Source organism: Aphelocoma coerulescens (assembly GCF_041296385.1).
Source record: "Aphelocoma coerulescens isolate FSJ_1873_10779 chromosome Z unlocalized genomic scaffold, UR_Acoe_1.0 ChrZ, whole genome shotgun sequence".
Taxonomy (NCBI): Eukaryota; Metazoa; Chordata; class Aves; order Passeriformes; family Corvidae; genus Aphelocoma; species Aphelocoma coerulescens.
In genome coordinates, this window is record NW_027184085.1 from 60,847,331 (window position 1) to 60,871,523 (window position 24,193).

The window sequence follows — 24,193 nt, forward strand, 5'->3', positions numbered from 1 at the left end:
AGTGGTACAAGCAGCAAATCAAGCTTGTATTTTCTTAATACTGCTGTCTCCTGAATCAGTGAGGAGATTGTTCGTTTTGAAAGTCAACCAGATGATGCAAGAGGAGAAAGCCAGAAGATACAGTATTAAACTATCACAATGCTTCCCAACCACAGTCCACACAACTCTGTATTTAGTGACAAGCTGTCCTGCAATTTTTGAAGACTCATCTGCCCTTCGCAGAAGCTAATCACTTTTGTATTCCTGGATGATAGGGGTGGTATCTCAGGTTCTAGGGGCTTATCTTGCTTGTGTGGTTGTGGATCTCATTTCAAGGCTGCTTTAACCAGCTCAACTGGTCTTTCATTTGTATGATTAGCTCTTTAGAGTGAGCGCTTGGCTCTGGATCTTTGATTGCTTTTATTTTCTCTAGCATGTAGTGCTTTCAGAGACATTAATAGAGTTTGCTTTTAGAGAATTTGGTTATTCCTGAGCCAGAGTGAATTTGTGAGTTCTTCCAGAGGTCATCAGTTTGAAGTAATTCTGACTCTGTGAATCAATAATTAATATTTTATTTGCATATAGTGAATTTTCCTGGTCTTTACCAACTAATCTAATATAATCTAAATATAGATGCGTGATCATCAGAAACTAAGAGTGAATGCTGTATGTGCGCCTGCCGAATCATGTGCTGAAAATTTACCATCAAGACCTATTGAAGAATTACAGTATGTATCTGATTGTATTGGGGAAATGGTTTTAAATGCAGTCGGTTTGTTTTGTTGCTATATATTAGAATTTTCTATGCAAATCACATTTTCACCAGTTCAGTTCTGGGTTAATGAGACTTTTTTCTGACCCTTCAGTAACTGCTGAATATGATTTGTGATGCTTGCTTTTTTTAATTTCTTCTTCAGCCAGTATGGATTTTACTCATATTTACGGGAGTTATTTGATGCTCCTCATCCCGTGATGAGTTACCTTTGTTCCCAGTACCGTGTTCATGATGTTCCTGTGGGAACTGAGAAGACCAGAGACATGATTGAAAGGGTAAGGTATCTGAAGAAGCATAAACGCATCTGTGGTGTGGAGTTTTATTTTGGAAATTATTTGGCAAGTAAATGTTGAGAATGCAAGAAATTGCTTTAGCAATTTTATTTATCCTTTTTATTTGCCCTGTAGAAGTGGGAACATTTCATGATGGGCTAACGTATTGCAAGACATTTTTAAAAATTCAGTCACCTTATAACAATACTTTACAATACCATACAGAAAGATACATTTATCTTTCACCTTTACCAGTTCCAAGTCAGTGGCCTGGTTTTGGCCAAGGACAGGGTTGATTATTTGCAGTAGCCCATAGGGGGAGTGGCTGAATAATCAGTGTGCCAGGTCTCCACATATATTGACCATAGCCCCCATACCATAGAGGCTTTACCCTGCTTGGTTGCAGTGCATGTTCCACAGTTATGGATAACCTGGGAAATACTGTCCGTGGTTAAGTACACCCCTTGATCACCAGCCCATCTGTATGTTGCATCTCCTCCCTGATGACCTGAGGCATCATGGGCCATGCCCCCTCTCAGCTGCTGCAAAAAATTAACCCTGCCTTGGCTGAAACCGGGACAGTTGTGTACCGGAGTCTGAGCTGTCAAGTAAAGTGAACACTTTTTACTAAACCTAATTGACAGAATATAACTGATGCTGCATGTATAAACTGAAAAATGTTTTTAGTCAAATAGACCTTATCCTATGGAAGCTTTTTGCTCTAGTTTACTGGACATTTTTTTTCTTTATGTATCTTGAGTTATAGTAAATCTTTGGTTATTTATAATATCATTTTTGACATGAATAATTTAGAACTAACAACTCTGGTATTATTGTACCTTCTTTTTTCCTACAGATGCATTTGCTTGACTAATACATTACAGCTCACTTTATGGTTTCATCTATTAATTCTTGAGTACTTTGATTCTTTGTTACACAGGATGTGTGTGTAACATGTTACATATATGAAGCAAATACAATCCTTGTTCACGATGCAGTACAAATACTAATGGTGTTTTATTGGTGTCTGTAATATCTTGACAATCAGACCTGTTTAATTAGTTATGGTAACATACTCTGACAGGATCTCGATAGTTCTTTGCTGACCAGTCTGAATTACAGGCATAATGCTGCATTAAACTTAGCATCTTTGTGCAAAGGTTGTTAATAAGTAAGTCTTGCATAAGCTGAAGTTTTTTTACTGTGGATTTTATCAATTTATTCCTTGTTCTGAAAAGTATTGCCTTAAGTAATGCTTTTGTCAGATTAATGTTCTTCTGTGTTTCTTAGGTCATACAGGAAACCAATCTGAGGCAAATGTACACAGCAGAAGAAAGATATGTTATTAAAGTATCTTCTTATACAAAACAAAACCTCTCTAGTAACACGTGCTTGAGGGAGGCACAGTTTCTCACTACTTCAGTGGATACAGATGAAAGAGAACAGTTGGAAAACCAACAACAGGTAGAAATGTATTTCTGTAACAATATGTTGTGAACTACTGCCTGTTTTATTATTCATTAAGCAGAGCCTACTTGCATATGTTAGTATGGTATGTAGTAAGAATGCTAGTGGTGTGTGTTCTTTTATTTCAGGACATCAATAATATGTTAAAGTCGTTGGATGCACGTTTGACTGTACTGTTCGACAGACAGAAACTTCTGGAACACAAAGACAATAAGCTCAGGCAAGAGAAGAAGGCGCTTTTAGAGAGAGGAAACCAAAGGAGACAGTTGGAATCAAAAATTGGTGTGAAGTATGATAGGTAGGAAACTATGTTACCTATGAAAAATGAACCATTTTTAAAAGCAAAGATATTTTTGATTTCTCTTACTGCAGTGTGCTTTTACCCTTAAACAGTAACCAGTAGTTGAGCATCAATCAAGACAAGGAAGGTGTTTAGAAATTACAGCCATATCTGATACAACATGTAGCGATGTTCCAGATGCTTCTCTGTAATAAAATCATAGGATTCCAGTTAGGTATCACTGCATGTATTTACTCAACTATTAGGTTATTCTGATTTTGTAGCACATATCTAGATAATACCATAATGTTAATAAATGGTACTAAGTAAGCATGTCAGGGATTGAGTTAGACCCCAGTTGTCCATAGTATTTTTCATTACATGTTTTTTGTTTTAGTAGGCCTCTGCAATTAGTTTTTCTGTTACTCTGTGTCAAAAGGCAGAATCTGGGCATGGTTCAACAGGTATTTCATTTAAGCTCACAATCCCAGAAGGCAGTGTAGACAACATTAACATCCAGTCTGGATCTTTCTTGTTGCAACTTAGGAACACTGTCAGTTCTTCTACTATGCATAAGAGAACTTTTTCCCATCCTGTCAGTGGTTTCCATGGTGGAATGATACTGGGCTGTTGTTATTAGTCTCTTGTCTATGGTGAACAAACCAAGCACCCTCATCCTGTGCTGTAGAGCCTGTGCTGTAGCTCCTGACCATCTTGATTGCTCTCTATGTTTGTTCCAAGTTGTTGAGGTTTGGCAGAGTGGTCCAAACTGTGTGCAGTGCTGAACAGAGAGGAAAAATCACTCATCCTGCCTGTGCTTCTACTCATGCAGCCAAGGACTGTGTTTGCTGCCAGGGTGCACTGCCCGCTTATGCGCAGCTCACTGTCCACCAATACCTCAAGCCCTTCCCTGCAGAGCTTTGCTGCAGCCAATCTGTCCTGAGCTTGTATCACTGCCAGACCCACTGTCTTCCCAGGACAGGACTCTGCGTTTGTCCTTACTGAATCTCATGAACCTTCTGTCAACTCCTTTTCCAGCTTTAGTAGACCCCTCTGAACTGCAGGCTCCCCCCAGATCAGCATCTAAAAACTTGACAGCAGGGCCTTCTCTCTCCTCTTCCATGTCACTGGCAGGAGTGTTACAAGGACAGGCCCCAGAATATAATCCTTGGTACTGACTTGTGGGCAAGATACAACAAGCCAAGAGTGACCATGGAAGCACATTGTTTTACCTATTTAGTCTTCAATTAATCCAGACAGTGGGATTGCAAGAATAATGTGGGACATGGAACTGAAAAAATGAGGGAAATGAGTCTGGATCCAGCGGACTGAGAGGAAGGTGGAGCTGATGCAAGCTGATGCTCCCACATGTATCCAGTAGTGAGGCTAATCCTTACTTGCCGCCAGACACACACAGAACACATCTAAACAGCATATGTATGTGTAGTTACACATAGCACAGTGGGCACACAGAGCAAATGCAGCACCGGTGGCTGCCTCATGATTGTACTCTGTCTGGGCAGGATGGGGTTACCCTGGTACAGTGTCTGTGCATATCTGTGGGCAGTGTGGATCCCATTGGCAGCTGGTTCCAGACACTCTGAATCTGCACAGTAGCTAACCCTGGACCTCTGTTTCCTGAGTTGCTGGTACCTGGAAATGCAAACCCCTGAGGCGGTAGCCCTGCTTCTGTTGGCCTGTACAGACTGCCTCCCTCATCCCTGTGTGCCTGCATGCTGAACTGGCTGTGACTCCCTAGTTTCCCAGTAGCTCATTCTGTGGTCCTTGTCTCAGAGATACATAGGTAATATATATGTACAGAGGTAGCCATGACTCCCCCAGTCTGCACCCCATAGCCAGTACCCCTGTCATCTTACCCAAAAATACATACACATGGCAGCAGTCTGTGTCAGCTAGGCTGGTCCCTCCAATGACCTTCTTGTGGTGTCACCCTGAGTGACCCACATACCCTCTTGGCTCCCAGGCCACTTGCTATCTAGTGTGCCTTGGTCTTTATTAGGGATCAAACACTCTCTTGCATGCTTGTACTGTGGTGCTGGCACCATTGCATCGTCCCATTCCTGTGGCTGTCACTTAGGTACACACTCACTCTGGTCTCTCCAGCCAGGTGCAGCCATTACAGACAAGTAGGCTTCCCCTCTGACTTGTGTTTTGACTACAGTTGCTTGTACTTAGACTTCCATACACATGAGTGCTGTGGTGGGTCTGGGTGTAGCCAAGATGTGGGATACTATTTGGGCTTCTGCCAGCTGCTGTTGTCTCTCTTCTCTGTGTGTGCAGGTGAGCTTTTATCATGTACCCTAACAGAAAGCTAAAATTGACATAAGTGGCAACCCCTTGATCTCCTGTCACCTCATGGTTTTACAGTTGGGTTCATGAGGTATGGCATGCCCTTTGTAAATGTTGCTGAGTCTCTGATCACCTTCTCCGTCATGCCCCTGAATTGCTTCCTTAGGGGACTGGCTCCACAGTTTTCCCAGGGATCAAAGTGAGAATGATCAGTTTGTAGTTTCCTGTATCATCCTCTTAGCCTGTTCAGCAGTTTTGGAAGATCTCCAAATGCTTTGCAGCTCACTAAACATCATGGTTCCTTTTACGTGTTCTGAAGGTCTAAAACAAGTGAAAATTCTGTTTTTCTGTACTAAGATGAGGATACAGTAGTTTTTTTGGCTAGAATACGTAACAAGAATTAAGTAAACTTCCTGAACTCTCCTGTGTTGTATTGTTGCAAAGAACTATCAGAAGAAGAAAAATGTCATTCCTTACACTGATTTTTTAAAAAATTTCTGTAATTTGAAATTTACAGAAGTAAAGGACTATGCTTGCTGAGTGATGCTGTTAGTAGCCAAAAGTGGAATTTCCTGAACTGTTATTTTTTTGTCTTTTGTATTTGTTTGGCTTAAAGTGCATAGGTTGGGAATTCCTCTAATATATTTGGAATGTTTAGGACTACAAATTCATATTCTTGGTAACTGTTGGTTCATCATCAAATTTAAGAATTTTTGTATTTTTAGTACAATTTATTTTTAATCACTATTAATCAAATATTGATTCCTCCCATAGTTTAAGACAGCTGGAACAAGATGCTATCGACCTACAGAAGGAGTTTCAACTGGCAAATGTAAAGATCAAAGAAATAAACAAACAGAAAGCAGGACTTGTTAGTGAATTGATGCATCTCATAAAGGTATGTATTTGTAACTTGGTATGTGTTCCACTTTTATGAGAAGTCCAATTCTTGTAATTTAAGTAGGAGGCATGCAACATTTGGATGTGTTACTGTCAATGTTTTCAAGCTAGCTTTCTTGAATTACTGAATTATCTTTTTCCATTTTTTATCTCCTTTTAATTTTTTTTTTCAGTTTGCATTCTGATAATTATTTTTAAATCACTTAAGAGAACTGAAAACAAATAAACTTTTTCCTGTGTCCAAGTTCACACTGTAGAAACTTTGTGTTGAAATGACACATAGTAAAAATCTCAAGACCTTGGCTCACCATTGTGGTCAGATGCTAGCACTCAAAATTTTATCTTGTAGGTCCCCTAAGTCTACAATTGAAACCTTATCCTCCCTTTCATTATGGGAGAGGGTTGGTTTGTATTTATATGCTGATCATAAAAAACATAGTGTAAACAGCTGCTTTCAATGCCCCATGTTTGTAGCTACCCTTTAGACAGTAAAGAATCTGTTGCTGGTTTTGAAGCCTCTAGACTGTTCCTGAGGCTGACTTGTTTGAAAAAAACCCAAACATTTTAAGGTCAGTGCTGCCAAATCAGGTTCTAGTGACCACTAAAGCCTGTTACATAACTTCCCAACCACAGCCTCATTTTGTTGTCATGTGCTGTTCCAGTTAAGACTTTAATAAGAGTTGCTGTACATCTTGTCAATCAACTGCATTGTCATTACAAGATGCATATGTATTTTGTGTTTATTTTTTGACCTTTTTCCATCTCTGTGACATATGACATCCACCAAAATCCACCTGTTGGATCCTTCTCTCTGAGAAGCAGTTGAGATGGCCTTGGCTTTTCTCATATTTCACACATTGGTATATAGTGAAGGGAAGGAGAATGGGGGGAAGGAGGGTTGATGTAAAATTGTGGGTTGGAAGTGTGTGTGTATATATCTACGTATATGTATTTATATACATTTGGTTGAAATTATATATATGTATGGATACATACATGAGTGTGTACATAAGGACTATACATCTTGGGGAGCTTGGGTCACCACTTTTTCATTGAATTTGACAGCAGTATTGATGGGCTGAACACAGTGTGAGATTGTTATGACTAGAAGGACTGGTAGTTTCCAAAGCCCAGTAGTGATTATATCAGTTTTGAGTCTGGTGAAAAAACCCATGCTGTTTTCCTGTGTGTAGAGGATCATACCACTGAACATCGTCAAAGTAGCTTTGGCTCTTCAGATAACAAGAATGACTGCTGAGAAGAACAGACTACAATCAGAGTACAAAGCAGGAACTGTACAGCTAAGAGCTGCACAGGTAACAATATTTATGAATACCAGGGTATCTGTTATGAAAACATCTCACTGGGAAGCCTTTATGGTGTTGAAAAGGATGCTTCTGTGTCTTTGTTTAGAAGTGGGTGTTAGAACTGCTAAATATTTAGCCTTGATCTCTGTAGTTTGACTTCAGCCTCTTGATTTAAAGGAGAGTAGTAGCTCTGCCATCCTCAATTAAGACAGCTAAGGTGCTGTGAAAATGTGCCACACAGTCATCTTATCCTGGATCTTTTTTTATAATGAGAAGTGTGTAAAAAGGCCAGCTGTTACTCAATTGCTTTTCTCCTGAGTCTGTCCATAAACAAGTAGCTCCAACCCACATGCGAAGTACAAGCTCAAGATGAACCAGAAAGTGCAGCAGCACAACAGAGCTATTTTACCTTTCTTTATAGCTCATTTCTTCGTACTGTAATTAAATGCCTAGAAAGCTATGCTGTATTCAGGTAAAAAGTCTGAGGAGTTAGTTCCACAGCAAGTACTCATTTCTAAGAGCAGAGGATGCTGTCATTGCTCATGGATTGCTACAAAGGTAATTTTTTTGTATTTGTGTAGTAGTACAACCTTTCAATGCGCTGGGGAATAAACTGTTAAAGAAAAGGGCAGTAAGTTGGGGTTTCTTTCCTTGTCTTACAAGAGTCCAGTCAGCTATAACCTACTAAATCAATTTGATCATAAAGATAAAAGTAAAATCAGAAAGCAGCTTGAAAGGTAGGAGACAGTTACTTTGCATGGACACGTACTTCCAAAAAGAATGGCCTTAGCATGCAGTTAGAAAGCCACTTGCGTTAATAGTTGCAGGACTTTCCTGCGCTTGCAGGAAAATTAGGCAGAGGAGAACTTTCTAAGAGGAGCAGAAAGTAACTTGAAGACAGAGGCAAATCCAGCATGTTCCTTAGAAAACCACTGTTGCGTAAGTTCTCACACATGATGCATCTTTTACTCAGTTTGTTAAAGTTCTGTCAAAATCACTCAATTGCTGAAGCTCAGTAAGGAGTAAGAATGTGTTACAAAGCCATGAGCCTCATGTCAGTAATGTCCATTGTCACTGGGAAATTCATTTAATGTTTTTAGTTGTCTCCACACTCATCTTCATCGTTTAGGGAGTAGCTTGGTCTGGTACATAGTTAGATGTCTGGTCAGATCAGTAGACAGGATTTGTGATTTGTAACATTGTGATAATTCTTAAAAATAGCCTCCCTCCTAATAAAAGGTGTGTATGAGTCAAGTGGAGTCCCAGTGAGGCCCTCTCAGGAAATCAACAGAAACATTAGCATTGCCATGTACTTTTAAATATATAGAAGGAATAAGGAATCAAAACTTGTGTATTTTTATTTATATTTATCTAAATTTTATTTTGCATATGGCCATTGGCAAAAATCTGGCAAAGTTGAGTGAAAATTGAAACCTAGCTTGTTGAACTGTCAATGTATTTATTCTAGTACATGCTTCATAGTAACATCAAATATCTATTGCTTTCTAGTCCTCCTGTGGCATACTGAAGTTTCTCCTGCCAAACATGTATTTTCCTCTTCACTGAAGAATTTTACTTACCTTAGCTTGGATCATGCATATTCAGTATTGAATCTGTTTCAGATTTTATGTGCCTGCAGATCAACTTGAAATCTTGTTTCATGCAGCTCTGCAGAGCTCCCTTCAAGTGGGAGCTTTATATACAATTGAGAATTGAGATTCCCTTCTTCAGATGATTCAGAATTTATTTGGGCTCTTTTAAATTTGTGGGATCCAAAATACTATTACAGGGCATGTGCAGATATCCAGGGGAATGTAACCATTGTGCTCTACAGTTGTATTTATGCTAATTCAGTATAATGTGAGATCTTGGCTGTAAAGAAAAGGAGGGACATTCTTCCTTTACTGTTTTGTCTGTACAGCAACCCATGTAACATTTCCCTCCTCTACAGTAGACTTTGTGAAGCGGAGGGGGTGATCTAAAAAAAGCCGCTTCTAAAATTTTTCCAACTTTTCTGAAAACACCAGTGCAGTATAGAAAAATATTTTTACAGTGTGTTTGTGGAGATCGTGAAATGCTTATCTGTAATGAACATATCTATTTCATAGTGCTTGGTGGCGAGAGAAGGAAGAACAGGTTTTTTTGAGTTGATACATGCTGAGAACAGCAACCCTAACTCTTGTGAGTGTGAGATGATCACTAATGATCATACCGGTTATAACTGCTTCTGTTGTATTTAGCAAGTAAAGATCAATTACATTTCCAGAAAGTAATGAGAGTGACTATCAGTGTCTGTGTCCTGTTTTAAAACTGTTGAACAAGCATTTCTCTAACTGTATGATTTCCAAATGAAAACTGATTTTTTTTCACCACTGGAGGGCTCCTATATTTAGCTAACGTACACAACAATAAAACTTGGGAAGATAGCTCTTTAATCTACATGCACACTTGTAAGTTGAGAGAAAAGAAATTTAGCTATTTGAGAAGAACTTGCTTTTGATCACTTTACCTTGGCATCTGATGAGCAGAGAGGTATAATGAGTTCTGCTAGTTGAAGCAAATTTTTTTGATATTTTAATAGTCTGGTTCCACCTACTTTTTCTGCTTCAGATGTGGTTTGTTGCTAGTGTGCTAGTGTTAACTCTGGAAATTCACAATAATACTTTTTTTAAGAAGGGTTTTTTTTTTTTTTAATATCTTTTTAATATTTCTAACAGCAACGTTTTCATGAACTGGATAATAAGAAGCAACTTCTTTATGAGAAGTGCGTGGAATTGATGAAACAAGCTCGACAGGTCTGCAGATTGGGTCCAGGTCAAGATTTTCCAGAAGAATTTCAAGTTGTATGTACAAAAAGAAATTTTCACATATCTGTTGAATTTCTAACTTCTCCTGCAAAAAACAATTGTATATTTTTTATTAGAAGGCTCCCAGTAAAGGATCTTGTGTACTTCTGTTATTGTCATTAGCCTTTTAAAGCACCTTTAAAATAGTGCTGAGATGCCCTTTGACTACTACTTTGTTTTGTGCACAGGAGAGAGAAAATTTGATCTGTGATTTCAGTTGAAATCCACAGTGTCGTGTTCACAGAAATAAAAAGAGGCCATATTTTTCTAGCTTCCTGCTCTAGTGGAGCAACGCAAAAGAACCGAAGTCTCTGCCCAGCCTCTTAGAAGTATTCATTTGCATGGCTTATCTAGCCATGTCTTGTACCAAATCTCTGAGTATCTCTGCCTGCACAAGTTGGGCAACTAAGGAGCAACTAATTGTGTATCTTAGTTATGTAATAGCACTTCCAACCTTATTTCTCTGTCCAGAGCAGTTAGTGAGGGAATCTCGCTATGTTAAATTTTGACTATGTGACACCCTGATTAGAAGTAACAGAATTAGTTTATGGTTTATCCAATTTATTTATTTATTTTTAGAAAACTTGAATCCTTTGTTAGTATTGCTTTGTAACACATGCAATCCTTTGTCTTGTAGGCTTTTCAGACTCTTCCAAGCACATTGGAGGAAATTGATGCTTTTCTGAATGAAGAGAAAACCAGGGCTTCCTGTTTCACAGGCCTCAGTGCTTCAGTATGTTCACTGCTTTCCCTCCACCCTCTCTCTCTGCCCCTCTACCCACATTGTACTTCCTTCCCACTCTGCTAGATCTCTTGGTATAATAAGCTAGACAGCAGGAACAACGTGCTGTAAATGCATCTATTCAGATTTCAAGTAGGTTCTTTAAAAAAGGTGCCTTTAAAAAAAAAAGTTGTAGTAATCTGAGAGAAACAAAGCTTTACAGTTTCTTTGCTTAAAAGATAGAAATCTATCTTGTTCAGTGTGCAGTGCAGTAGTCTGTGTAATTGTGTTTGAACAGTATTGGTGCAGTGTGGTATTTTTAAAGTCAAGGTTAGAATTGCCAATATTTTGCTGACTGATTGCTTTTTATTCTGGCAGGTTGTTGAGGAATACAATAAGCAAACACAAGAAATACAGCAGTTGACAGAATATCTAGAGGGAAAGAAAAATGAGTTGAATAACTATAAGCAGAACATTTCACAGGTAATAGCTCAAGGTGTCACTTCTGTGTCATTATAGTCCTACATCGTTGTAGGAATGTATGTACAGAAATAAAGGGTATCACTTCAGATTGTCTTGAGTGCAAACTGAGATGTTACCTGCCCTAATTATGATGTTTTTGCAATTTAAATGCTATCTCCAGGGGAAAATTCAGTTCTTAAATTGATTTTACATGGATATGTGTACTTCTAGGTCAAAGAAAAGTGGCTAAGCCTCTTGAAAGTGATGATTGAACAAATTAATGGAAAGTTCAGTAAGTTTTTTAGTTCTATGCAGTGTGTTGGTGAAGTTGATCTTCATATGGAAAATGAGGTATGATTGATTTTTTTAGTTTAACATTCATATTTTCTTGTATGTTTTGCTCATATATTGCTAGAGAAAAATAACAAGTCATGTGGAGATGTTCTTTTTAAAAAAACACTGAACTTTTACTCAGTGCTTTGGTATACTAGAACTGACTTACCAGCCTGATTGAAGGCAAGTGAGTCTCTATCTAGATGCATAGGGCTTCACCTCCTGACTTTTGGAATAGGCCTGCAACTTATAGATCTTGGTTAGAAACATTGTATTTACTTAACTGTTACTCAGATTTTTGAAGTTTGTGATCTAAATCCACATTTTTAGCTAATTTTTGTCCTCTGTAATCTTCTAAATCTTCCATTACTAGCCATTGAAGTGATTTGATTCTACATGTAGTTTCTACTGGAGTCTGGGGACATTTTGTCTATTCTGAAAGCAGTTGTCATTTGGCCCTATTACCTTCTCAGTAACCCTTATAGATAGAGTTTACCTCTGGTGAATAGTTTAAAATGTTAGTAGAACTTGGGGAGAAATACTCAGTGCCATAAACGGGAGAGAGAAATCTCGTATTTTGTTTTAAGTTGATTGCTGAAATGATGATTTCAAGACTTTCATATGTTAACACATAGACTACATTATAGTGAAAGTTTACACATAATAATTTTTTTCTCTTTTTTTTTGCTGTTGTAAATTACTCCAGCAGCTTTTCTTAAAATAGCAGTGGCAGTTATTACTCAGGGCAGAAGAGTGACTAATAAGGCTCTTTATGTGAACTGCATGAAAAATGTTTATCTGGAGACTAGTAATATGAAACAGTAGAACACTAAAACACAGACTTTTCAGGTCTTTTGATAATTACCTAGACAGATCTATATTATATAAAAACTATCTTTCAGATAAAAGTATCTGAAAAGTTGGGAGAGAGAACACAAAAGAGCAGTAAAGCAGTTTAAAAGCAAAAGGAGTCTGGAGTGCCTTCCAGAATCTCTTCTTTGGAAGGTCTTGCTTTTCTATAGCAAGGATGTCACGAATAGTTTCAAGAGATTAGCTAGTGGTACTGTGCTAGTGACTAAAACTTCTTTCCTCAAGGGATGAAAATGGCTGCAATCCAGAAGGGTGGATAATCTGTTCTCGAGTTTGTATTCCTTACCCTTCTCTTCAGGGAAATCTTTTGCCTCACCTGTAGATATGAAGAGGGAGACTCTTGAGGTAGAATTACTTTTTATTAGAAGTATTTCTGTGACACTGAACTTCAAGCCTCTGTTAGTCTGCCTTGTAGGAATTTTGAGATATGTGGATGTTCTTGGTGACACTACCTACTGTCCCCATTGGATAATAGGAGGAATTGGACACTAGTAGGAATTTCTTCACAGGAAGGGTGATTAAACATGGAATGGACTGAGGAGGGAAGTGTTGGAGTCACCATCCCTGGAAGTGCTTAAGGAATGACTGGATAGGGCACTCAGTGTCATGGTCTATTTGATAGGTTGGTGTTCAGTCAAAGGTTGGGCTCTGATCTCAGAAACCTTTTCCAACCTAATTGATTCTGTGATTCTGTGTGAAATGCTTCACTGAGTTCTTCCTTAACATCCTAGTAGAAGCCTCTGTAAACATTCTGACTTTACTTGGTAACACTTAGCCAGAATTCGGACTGCTAGCCATGATAACCGTCACATTCCTTGATTAACCACAAGGAGTTTTGGGCATCATTTTTGTCAGGTTTTGGAATGTCTGGCAGTTATACAAACTGTCATTCCAAATAGTCTGGCAGTAGTCAAGGTCTGACTGATGCCATCATGGCTGTGTTGGACATGAATCTTTTTTTCACTTGGTTTTGCTAGACTGTATCTTGTTCACTTTTTCAAACCTTGTTTCAGTCTGTGCCCAATGCATCTGAAATTACAGTGGGCCTAGAGAACCTTAGGTTCTGGGGTTTATTTCTCCTTACATGAGGTTGTAGTCAGAAAAACTCAAAGAATCACAGGTATTCTAAGCTGGAAGGACCCAGAAGGATCATCAACTCCAGCTCTTAAGTAAATGGCCTTAAGTCCAGCTCTTAGGTAAATACAGGGATTAAACCCACAACTTTGGTGTTGTTAGCATCGTGGTCTGACCAATCAAGCTAACTCAGTGGCCACAACTTCAGGAATAATAGAGAGTACTCTGAAGACTTCTTTTTCGTCTTCTGCATGAATACATTTCTTTGCATGGTCTTTCTTTTGAACCGCATCTATTATCCTGATACCTTGCGTCATTGGCTGAGGCTAGTGACAAGTTTCACTCTCCTGTTAAAGAAAAGCCAGGGTTGGAATCCTTGTGTGTGGTTTTCCTGTTGAGGTATGAAAAGGAAATGGCTGTCCTGGTGGATTTTGGGCTGCTTGTACTTGAAGTTCAGATTGGTATTCAACCTACACACACCCCCATTACTCCACTGTTCAAACTAATAGTATCCTAAGGCATTGTTTTTCTGATGAATAGGATTTATAGGGGCATTGCTTTCTCCTAGCCAAGATTTTTATTTTCCTGTTGATGTTCTTACTGTGTGTGAAGCCTTTCTTAACAGCAATTAACAAATCGTAGTCATGGAGAAGGAATGGTATTGGAAATTCTGTAACGAAAGTAGACAAGAATTAAGGAAAATAGATGAAACAGAGTTAATATATTGATCTTAAGTTGAACCTGAGTAGTTGGTAGACCCATGTACATTTGTATAAATGTCCTTAAGTTTGCATGTCATCATAAAATAAGGTGTAATACAAAGAAAATGAGTTTAACAGGTGGTGGCTTCTACAGGAGGAGTATGAAAAGTATGGGATTCGCATTAGAGTAAAATTCCACAGTAGCACTGAACTTCATGAATTGACTCCGTATCATCAGAGTGGAGGTGAGAAAACTGTTTCTACTATGTTGTACCTGATGGCTCTGCAAGAACTCAACAGATGTCCTTTCAGGGTTGTTGATGAAATAAATCAGGTGAGAATCAATAGTGCAGTATTGCTCTTTCTATGTACAGGTGCTTATGACATAGTGGAGAGAACAGACTTTTTTTTTTTTCTTTTCAGGGAATGGATCCAATGAATGAGAGAAGAGTTTTTGAAATGGTTGTGGAAACTGCTTGTAAAAAAAGGACATCTCAGTACTTCTTCATTACACCAAAGGTGTGTGGCAGAAAATTAAATAGGAAGTTTAAAATGTAGGAGAGTTGGATTTTGTGTGATAATACACCAGTAAACACTGTATAACTTACCTCTGTTTTACCTAAGAACCTTGGATTGAAGGATAACTGAGAGGATTTGTCCACTTTGAGGACAGTCAGGCAAGAATTCAGACAACTTAGACCAAGGTTTATCTCCTCAAAAACCCACTCTGGACTTGTGGCCTCACTAGAAGTATCATGTGTTAATCACCAGTGGACAGGGTTACCATGGAAAAGGTTGTAAAGGTAATGCCTCTAGCTAACAGAATTCAGACTGTAGCAGAGACCAGCTTCCAGATGAGTTAGATGATGATACTGGAGGGGGAGCAGGCTTGTGCTGCTGATGTCTGAAGAACTAGAAGAGTCCCACATCATTACTGGAATAGTTTTCTTGTATTAATCTGAGACTTAGAGCTCAGAAAAGGTGAGATCTGTGCTCTGAGAGGGACCAGTTTGATTGTACTCCTTGGTCAAAATTTTAAAAAAAGTAGTTGACTTACTAGGCATGCAGTGATGCAATGCCAAGGCTTGAATGGGGTAAATAGGGTAGTTGTTCACCTGCACCTATAACAGAGACTAATGTTATATTCAGCTTGATCCAAGACAGATGGAAACAGTAAAAGTTACTTGTACACCGGGGAGACAAGCAGTCAGTAGTGTGCTGGTTTTTATTAAGATATCAGTTCTGTATCCTGTTACACGCTGTATTTTAGAAAATCTGGTTGGTATGTCCTGTTTTTTCAGTAAATAGCAATTGAAGGGTCTGATTAAGGCCACCTTGTAGCATTTACCTTACTGGAAGAAGATAGAAGGTAATGCTTCTTGTTCCTTCTGATCTTGCAGTATGCTTACCTCTGCACAGTTTGGTCGTTTCCTGACCACATTTCTTCTTTATTGTTCTGTGTTATTTATTCCCTTTTGTCTTCTTGTGATTCCTCTCCTCATTGGATCAGCTTTTCTGTGCACTCTCCTACTTAGAGAAAGAACAGAGTGATTTGGATGTTGAATGATAGATAGCTCAACTAACTATAATGCTTCCCAAATGTAAGGAGTTGTAGAAAATTACTGTCTGGGGTCCAGAGTCTGTTTTAAAAGTTGAGTCTGTTGTCAAATTACTAAGAATAGAGACAGGGGAAAATTGAGTGTTCAGAGCTAACCAGAAAGATCAAAATAAAAAAGAAAAAGCAGAAGTAAAAAAATCTCAGCATTGTGGTAAGAGGAAACTTAAGGACAGTGTTGCACCATTATTCAGCAACAAGAAATGGTGTTATGAAGAGGTGGCTGAAGATACTCTTTGTGCCTCCTTCCTTCTTCCTGCCCCCCGCAAGCGGGTGATCACCACAGTTAACATGGCAAGTTATGATGGCCTGTCACAAGAAAAATTAGTGAGAGAGCATGTCATGTAAAGGTTTAGCTGATGAGAGTGTTTGTGTGGGTGGCATTAGAGGATAATTAAAAGGCTGCACAGGGCAGGCAGAGAAGGCCAGACTCTGCTGTTCCATGGCTTACCTGCAGTTCCTGACTCCACGCTGTATGTCACCACTTACTAGAAAGCAAGTATGTAATCACCTACTAGAAAATGTGACAACTTGTCATGTTAAGCTGAGTTCTGTGTGTGTACCCAGTGGATACAGGAAAAAGTGTGATTCTTTTTTTCAGTATGTTGACACCTCCCCTGCTTACATTTTTAAGCAAGTTGCAGAGGGGAGGGGTATAAATTAATATACAGCAAAGTTGATTAGGAATATTTTATTCTGAATAGTTGTGAATCACTGTCATAATGAGTAGATGAACTGAATATGTTCTTAGAAGTAGGTTTGAAAATTAGTATTTTTAATACAAATCTGTGGTGAAACAGATTACGTTTATTAAACAGACGGATAATCACCATGTTGGGTGTTAATAATTTTTTCACTGTAAAGCAAGATTAGAATTCTAAATAATCTTAGGTAACTTTATTTGAAAATAGGATTCATCTCAGTACAGACAAACATAAAATTTGGTATTTAAGTGGGAAAAATAAACAACAGCATCTGGTGTAAGGCATAAATTCCTAAATGGCTGGGGAGAGGAAAGTGGCAAGTTGAGCATCAGTTGCAAGTAAATTGTTCAATGTCATCCTGAGCACTGCTTTTAATCTACAGTTTGCATGATACCTTTGTCTGCTGGGCTTGTGCTTGGCAAGGTTTGGATTATCATAAGTATCCAGCTTTGGCTGTTAAACTTCAGAAAATTAGTACATGGGCTGGAATTACTCCAGAAGATAGCAGTGCAACTTCTAGTAATTTTGATTGTTCTGAGTTCCCACCAATGGAGATTGCTTAGCTCAGAGAAGCACAAGGCTAAAGAGAGACTTAGATGTACTTAGGTACAACTACTGTCTCCTGCCCTGCCCTGGGGAAAAAAGGGAAAAACATGATTCTGTGCCCATAGTGGAGTGGAGGTATTCTCTGTATACAGCAAAAAAGCAAAGAGATTGTTTGCAACAAGAAGGTACAGATTAGATATGGAGATTTTCTTCTAAGAAGAATAGTGATGCTGGAAATTGGGTGAAGAATGAGTCCCTGTGAGGGGTTTTCTAGGAACAAATACGCCTCATTTGTCAGGCTGTAATCCTAGGATATTGATCTTTTTGAGATCTGAGGTTTTACACAGATCTTACTCACTTTTTTGAGATAATGGGGAACATCTAGCTGTTTTGACTTTGGTTTCTGTGTTTTTCACCAGCTCCTGCAGAATCTCACATACAATGAAAAGATGACCGTGCTGTTTGTCTACAATGGGCCTTTTATGCTGGAGACACACAAATGGAAGATAAAAGACATGAGGAGACGGCAACGGCGGCTTACAAAGATGACTGAATAGTGGCATATAGCTATAGATACATAGTTCTACAGAAGTATTTTATGTATCTTTCTTGAAACATCTGGCTTTCAAGAATTCAGAAATTGTCAGAGGAAAATATGCAAAGAATTGATAATTGAGAACTTTAGCGCAAGTTTTAAGAGCCAATGTTTGACAGATTTGAAATGCGTAATTTTCTTTTTAGGTCTTTCATAGTGGTCACTTCCTTCAAAGAACCTACTTTTCTCAATAGTAGGTTTAAATAAAAATGAAGTTTCTTTTTTTTTTTTCTATTCTATCAGTTAATGCAGCATCAGAAGTGCAGGTAATTTTTCTAGGTTATCCTGGACTTACTCTGTGACTGTTGTTTTTTAAAGGTTTTTTTTCCCAAAAATTGGAATTTGCTTTTGGTAAATAACTTTACCATAGATGTGGATAGTATTCCATTTCCCTATTGAAATGCAATTTTTTAAAATAAATTCAGGTGATTTGTAGGAACAGAATGGTTTGTAATGGTTTGTTTTGTAAAAATAAACCTGAAATTAATATAAACAATATGATTCTATGGATGTATTATTGTTGAATAAATACTTTATCTCAAAATTAATAAATAAATATAATAATATTTCATTTTGTAGTGCTTGAAGGATAAGGTCTTTCTAGCAAATCTCTTAGCAAGGAGACTGACAGCATTATAGGTCTTTGTGAAACAGTGAGCTAGTAAGCTTGCAGAAGTAAAACTAAGCAATATGTAACTTCTTGTGTGTTTGTTTTTCTAAGTAAAATTTGATACATTTTTGGTGATAGAGAAAATAGTGCTGCAGATTTCACATGTAAGTGAAACCCAGGAGGCTTTTTACAAGGGGTCAGCTGCATTGGAGTGATTGTACAGTCAGTTGCTTTTCAACAGAAAGCCATAACAATTTTTAATAGAATGTTGGCCATAACTGTTAAGCATTTGGAAATGCAGATTATCAACAGAATGTTGAATACCTAAAACAAGGTCCTGGTTATTAAGTTAACTATTAAAAAAGTAAAATTCAACAATTCGATGTCTGGTTTGAATGGGTGTTTTTCTTAACAGTATCCTGGCAATGAACTTTGCTAATGAAACTGGTATGTCAGTCTTTGATATTCTCATATTTGAAATAAAATAACCCGCTACAAAATATGAGCTGGAATCTAGAAGGTTTTAGGTATTAAAGAGTAAGTATTGTAATTGTTCTTTTGAAGAGATAGATGAGCCTTCAGTGCAGTAGAGAACCACTCATTCTTGTTACTGTAGGCCACTGTTGGTCAATGGAATTGTCTGACTGTGAAATGAGTTCCTGGAGTAATTTCTGTGACAATTAGTGTCCCAACACAAGTATTGAAGAGAAGATCTGAAAGTATGGAAACTCAGGCTGTGGTCCAGAGGTAACTCGTTCAGCAGAGTATCTTCGACATAATTGAGGCTACAGGCCTATCTGCCTGTCCGCTGTATTGAAAGGTCTTAGTTTTAAAAGTATTCTTCAAAATTGTCTATTATCAGGGAGTTTCTCCATGTGAATGATTTCTTTTCCTCTACCCTCTGTCGTTGTTGCTGTTATTGTTTGTTGTTATTGTTGCTGTTGACTGTTCGTTTTTGTATCTCATTGCTGTTTGCAGTAAAAAGTTCTTACCTCTCTCAGCCTATGATCTTTGGCTTTTGTGCCTCCAGTTCTCCTCTGCAGCACACTGCAGGGGAGGGGAAAACAGAGCAAGAGAGCAGTGTCTGGTTTGGAGAGTCTTGGTGGCAGCACTGAATTGAGGAGTACCATTCCTAAACCAGGCAGACTGGCATAGTGTCTGATGGGAGGTGTCTGACAGGAGAGCTTACATCGTGGGAAGCAGGGCAGGGGGAACCTTGGCACTCTAGCTTCTCTGTAAATAACTGAGCCAGAATTACTTTCTTTACTTCTGACTCACTAAAACATGGTATCCAAAATTACTTTTCCTAGAACTTTTTGTTCCGGAAGCATTTTTTTCCCCCATACCTTGCTAATTGAGAATAAAACCACAATTCAGTACACTATAATTCGGGAGAGAAAGGAGACACAGAAGGAAGTTAAATCCTCCTCTGTTCCAAGAAAAATTCTTCACCTGTCCCTGCCTGAACATCTAAAAATCACATGACTGTTCCTGTGCTATTGCACCCAGACCAGGCTTGCCAAAAGCCATGCTTCTATGAGGCTGATTGATCCAGTGTCCTTTGCATATTCCAATAGCCTGGGTGAAGTTTTTTGTAGCAGGGGCTGATCTAGTAGTCGCTATGCCTCATTTTACTTTGGTGCTACCTTCAGCCATTGACAAGGCTGAACTAGTAGGGAGAGGGGAGGTAAATGCAGAAAGTAGATATTTTTAGCCACTGAAAGCTTTTCAGGCTTGACTAGCAGTGTTGAAAGCCAACAGGGAAAGCATGGAAAAATAAGGGCCAGTAGCAACAGCAGAGGCAAAAGTAACAGAGGTGATACACAGTACTACAAGAGCTTACCTTTGCCAACCTCTCCTGTGACTCAGCTCTTTCCCAGTGGTGCAATCCTCTGACTCCCAATTCCCACGCATATGCTTTCCACCAAATTCCACCAGCTTTTCTTCACTAATCTGCTCCCCAGTTGCTCTTGGAAGTAATTCCCCAGTTGTCCAGTCTTTTTTTTTTGTTGATCTATTACCTCCGCTAGGCCAGTGGGGTTTTTTTGACAGTAGTACTAGTTTTGGCTGGGATAATTTTCTTCACAGAAGCTTGTATTAGTGTTATGTTGGGTTTGTGAACACTGTTGGTTACATAGGGATGTGTTAGCTACTTCTGTGTGGTACTTGCACTGCATTGAGGCCTTTTCTGTTTCTTACACCGCCCCAAGAAGTTAGCACAAGAAGTTTACAAAAGGCTGGGAGGGGACACAAGCAGGACAGCTGACCCCAACTGACCAAAGGGCTATGACGTGCTGTATGACACTGTCCTCAGCAGTAAAAGCTAGGGGAAGAAGGAGGGGTGTTTGGAGTTGTGTCTTCTGAAGTAACTGCTGTGTGCAGTGGAGCCTTGCTTTTCTGGAGGAATAGCTGAACACCTGGCCTGGTAATGGGAAATAATGGATGAATTCCTTGTTTTGCCTTGCTTGTGGACACAGCTTTTGCTTTCCCAATTAAACTGTTTTTATCTCAACCCACAAGTTTTTTCACTTTTACCATTTTGATTCTCTGACCCATCCCACAGGGGTAGGCTCACTGTGTGGCCCTGAGCTGCTGCCCAGGATTAACCCGCAACAGCAGAGTATGTTGGTCTCAAAACATGACATTACACCTGTCATTATTGCACCTGGAGCTGCATGGGATCTTGGTAAATATCTTGGCTTGCTGTATATTCATAGAAGAGCAAGTCATGTGCTCACAGAGTGACCTCTTGGGGAAGCACGGTGATGAGAACGTGGCAAGTTAGCTGGAAACGAATGACAGACTTCACTTAGCTGGGGATAAGGAAGCCATGCATGGTAGTGGACAAAGCTGATCTTGCAGGAAGCAAGGAGGGGAGAGATGGTAACTCAGAACATGGTGGCAGAAGGTACCAAGGAGCCTTGGAAAAGAACAGAGAGCAGAAGAGTGCCCAGGTAACATGTAACATGGATGGTTCAAAGTGTATCTGCATCATGTAATTTAAAGCAGAAAGATGTCCAATTCCCCCTTCCCAATTTGTAACCAAAACTGTGGACTCTGAACATTATGCAGCTTGACCTTATCCACAGTCCATTAACAATCCAAAGCAGATGATCAGTACAAGAAGTGTGAAGGGACTTCTCAGACACCACCAAAGAGTATCAGCCCCACTTTGTGCTCTTGTAGTGATGCTTAAAGGACTGTTCAGGTCAAAAGACACTCATTTTGGAGTTTTCTATGGGCCTCATCAGCTGAGGAATCTGATTCTGCTCTGTGTCTGCTTCTGAGCTGAACTGTACTGCCCATGAAGGACTTTTCTTGTCAGAATTTTTGTAGTATTTAAAATACACTTTGCTGTATAAAATATACTGGATTTTTGTAGTATTTAAAATACACTTTGCTGTATAAAATATACTGGCTTTGTGCCAATAAATTTAGAGCGGTACAGTTGCCAGTGTGCATGCAATTCCATAAGCATCAGTATGTCAGAAATCAGTATGTTCATGAAATCATTTCAGTAGCTTATATTGGGAGAGCTCTTTATTTTAGTTTGAATAAATTTACAGGCTGTCCCCCTTGAAATGTTTGTTTAAAAATGATACCCCTAAGAAATAATGGTTCATTAGATGTAAGAGTTGAATGTAGTTCAAGGCCTTCTAGATAAGGCCTGGATTATTTTATACAATCCAGGAAAGCAGAGGCAGTGATTTGCCACCAGCATTGCACAGGCTAATAATACAGTTGTGGTTTTCCCTTGTATTTTTTGACAAAGCAGTTATGCATGGCTTTTCATAGACCCTAAAAAGGTGCTTTCTGCTTGGAAACAGTTCAAGGCCACAAAAGCAGCCATTAACAGCAGAAGAGCCCAAACCACTGTACTTGGTGCTCTAATATACCTTACATCTGTGTCTTCTGAAACTCTTGCTGCTGGCTTTCTGGCCCTGCCCATTAGCCAGAAGAGAAAAAAAAAGCCATTGAGAAAGTCCAAGATTTCTCTGTGCACCTTTTTAGCACAGTGTTGGAATGGCTCTGATATTGTCTGTACTCTTTGGTATCTTTCTCCATGTGTTCTGAATTCCAAGAGAGCATTTTTGGATCTTGAAATGGTGAACTGCCCTTATGTACTCAGTGATTCTCCTCGTGTTGTGGTTTACACACTCCATTTCATTTGTACCTTGTGTTTTGCTGTGCAGACACACAGGCATTATATGGCCTAAGAGGCAAAAGACAGTATTGTCTAGACTGATGGGGTTTGATATGAAAAGTGATAGGATGTTTATCAATTATCAATTGAAAGTCACAAGCCAGTAAAAATACAGCAACAGTTGTAGCAATTCAAAAAATACAAGCTCAAATCAATAGGGACTCTAGCTCACTCCAAAAGCCATAGATGAGCCAGAAAAAAATACTGTGTGTAATCATACAGAAATAAATGTCTGTTCAGGATTAGAACTGATGGCAGTCAAGATCTTCTCTTTTGAAATGGGAAGATTTCCACAATACCTGTGGAAGTGTTTGAGGAGGTGTTTTAGGGCTCAGAGAGTTTCTCAGCTGAGGAGAGCATGGCAGAGAAAGCATGGTAGCTGAAAAATTCTTGCCACTGGGAAAGCTTCTCCTTCTTTAAGGGAGTCCCTTAAAGAGTACTTGAGTAAGTACAGTATTCTGACTATTGTGCATTTGCATTAAGTTACTGCTGATGAAACTTTTCCAGTGTGGCTGAGCAGTGTGAGCAGCTCAACTTGAAAGAGGTTTGGTTTCCAAAGTAAAAGTCATTGAGAAAGTAGTGGTTGTTACAGAGCTCTGATGCATAAATGAAACCTCACAGACTCTTTAGCCCTTCAAGAGTGAGTGCTGAGTAACATTGTTATAGACTCCTCTGGAGATCAAAATTATCCACGTCACCCAGCAGGCAGATTCAAAAAGCCAGCCTTCCTTGTATGTGGCTTTCTGAGCCACTCTGCAGGCATTTAACTGGACTTTTAAGACATTTTGTGGCATGTTCCCTTTCTTTTTTCTTTGGTAGAGAGGAGAAATGAAAATACAGGAGACCCTCACAACCTTGTAGAAATTGTGCTCTCAGAATCAGCAGGTCTGTGTTCAGGGTCACACTTCCCCATGCCACTGCTGCCAGCACTGCTGTGGTGCACCCAAGTCTTTGCATGATGTACCCGTTGCTAGTCCAAATTTATACCACTCCTGGTGTGACCCCTCTGTACAGTGTACTACATCTCAGTGGTTGGAAACATTCTTCTAAGGCCTTCTCTACACTAGGCAGAATTTGGTGGCTGTTCAAATTACAGCACTAAAACCAAATATTAAAAGGTTTAAGATGAAGAATGCTAAATTTGTGGAAAGTCTTCTATGATGGGATTGCAAGGGAATGAGGTCAATGCCATAGCCCTGTGTCCCTTATTCCTAAATCAATGACAAGCTGAAAAAAGAAAACATTATGCTGAGTTTTTTAATCTGTCATTTAGTCATCCAGCCTAAGAAGAGAAAATTCCAACTCAGCATTGAGTCAAATCTGGAAGCTACTTACAAGTTTTGTTCCAGCTGCAGATGGCAATCTTCCAACCCTTTGTCCCTGCCTGCAATGCTGGAAGGTTACATGTTCCCGCGGGTCCAGGGCTCATCTTGCAGTCACACCCACGTACCAGATTAAGTTAATTCCTGTAAGTGGTTGCTTTCAATAACTGTGATGTCAGTGACTGTACTGACTGTTGGGGGTTTTTTGGCACAGGGTACCTTGCCTTTCCCTCCTTCAGAGGCCAAGCAGATGCTTTTTATCTCCATACATCAGCGACTGCTCCAAAGCCATGGAAAGCT

At 39.1% G+C, this 24,193-nt stretch overlaps 1 protein-coding gene across 2 annotated transcripts in view; it reads left to right on the forward strand.

Moving 5' to 3' along the window:
- SMC5 (structural maintenance of chromosomes 5) overlaps positions 1-19,367 on the forward strand; it is a 43,022-nt gene extending 23,655 nt beyond the window's left edge. Inside the window, exons 12-24 of one of the 2 annotated variants that reach the window (XM_069001292.1) lie at positions 613-707; positions 897-1,029; positions 2,317-2,490; positions 2,622-2,791; positions 5,858-5,981; positions 7,177-7,299; positions 10,008-10,133; positions 10,774-10,869; positions 11,236-11,340; positions 11,551-11,670; positions 14,452-14,631; positions 14,721-14,816; positions 17,582-19,367. In XM_069001292.1, the coding sequence (XP_068857393.1) occupies positions 613-707; positions 897-1,029; positions 2,317-2,490; positions 2,622-2,791; positions 5,858-5,981; positions 7,177-7,299; positions 10,008-10,133; positions 10,774-10,869; positions 11,236-11,340; positions 11,551-11,670; positions 14,452-14,631; positions 14,721-14,816; positions 17,582-17,719 (1,680 nt within the window). In that variant the 3' untranslated portion in view covers positions 17,720-19,367. The remainder of the gene's footprint in view (positions 1-612; positions 708-896; positions 1,030-2,316; positions 2,491-2,621; positions 2,792-5,857; positions 5,982-7,176; positions 7,300-10,007; positions 10,134-10,773; positions 10,870-11,235; positions 11,341-11,550; positions 11,671-14,451; positions 14,632-14,720; positions 14,817-17,581) is intronic. The other variant, XM_069001293.1, reaches the window with a different exon arrangement.
- The last annotated feature ends 4,826 nt before the right edge of the window (positions 19,368-24,193 follow it).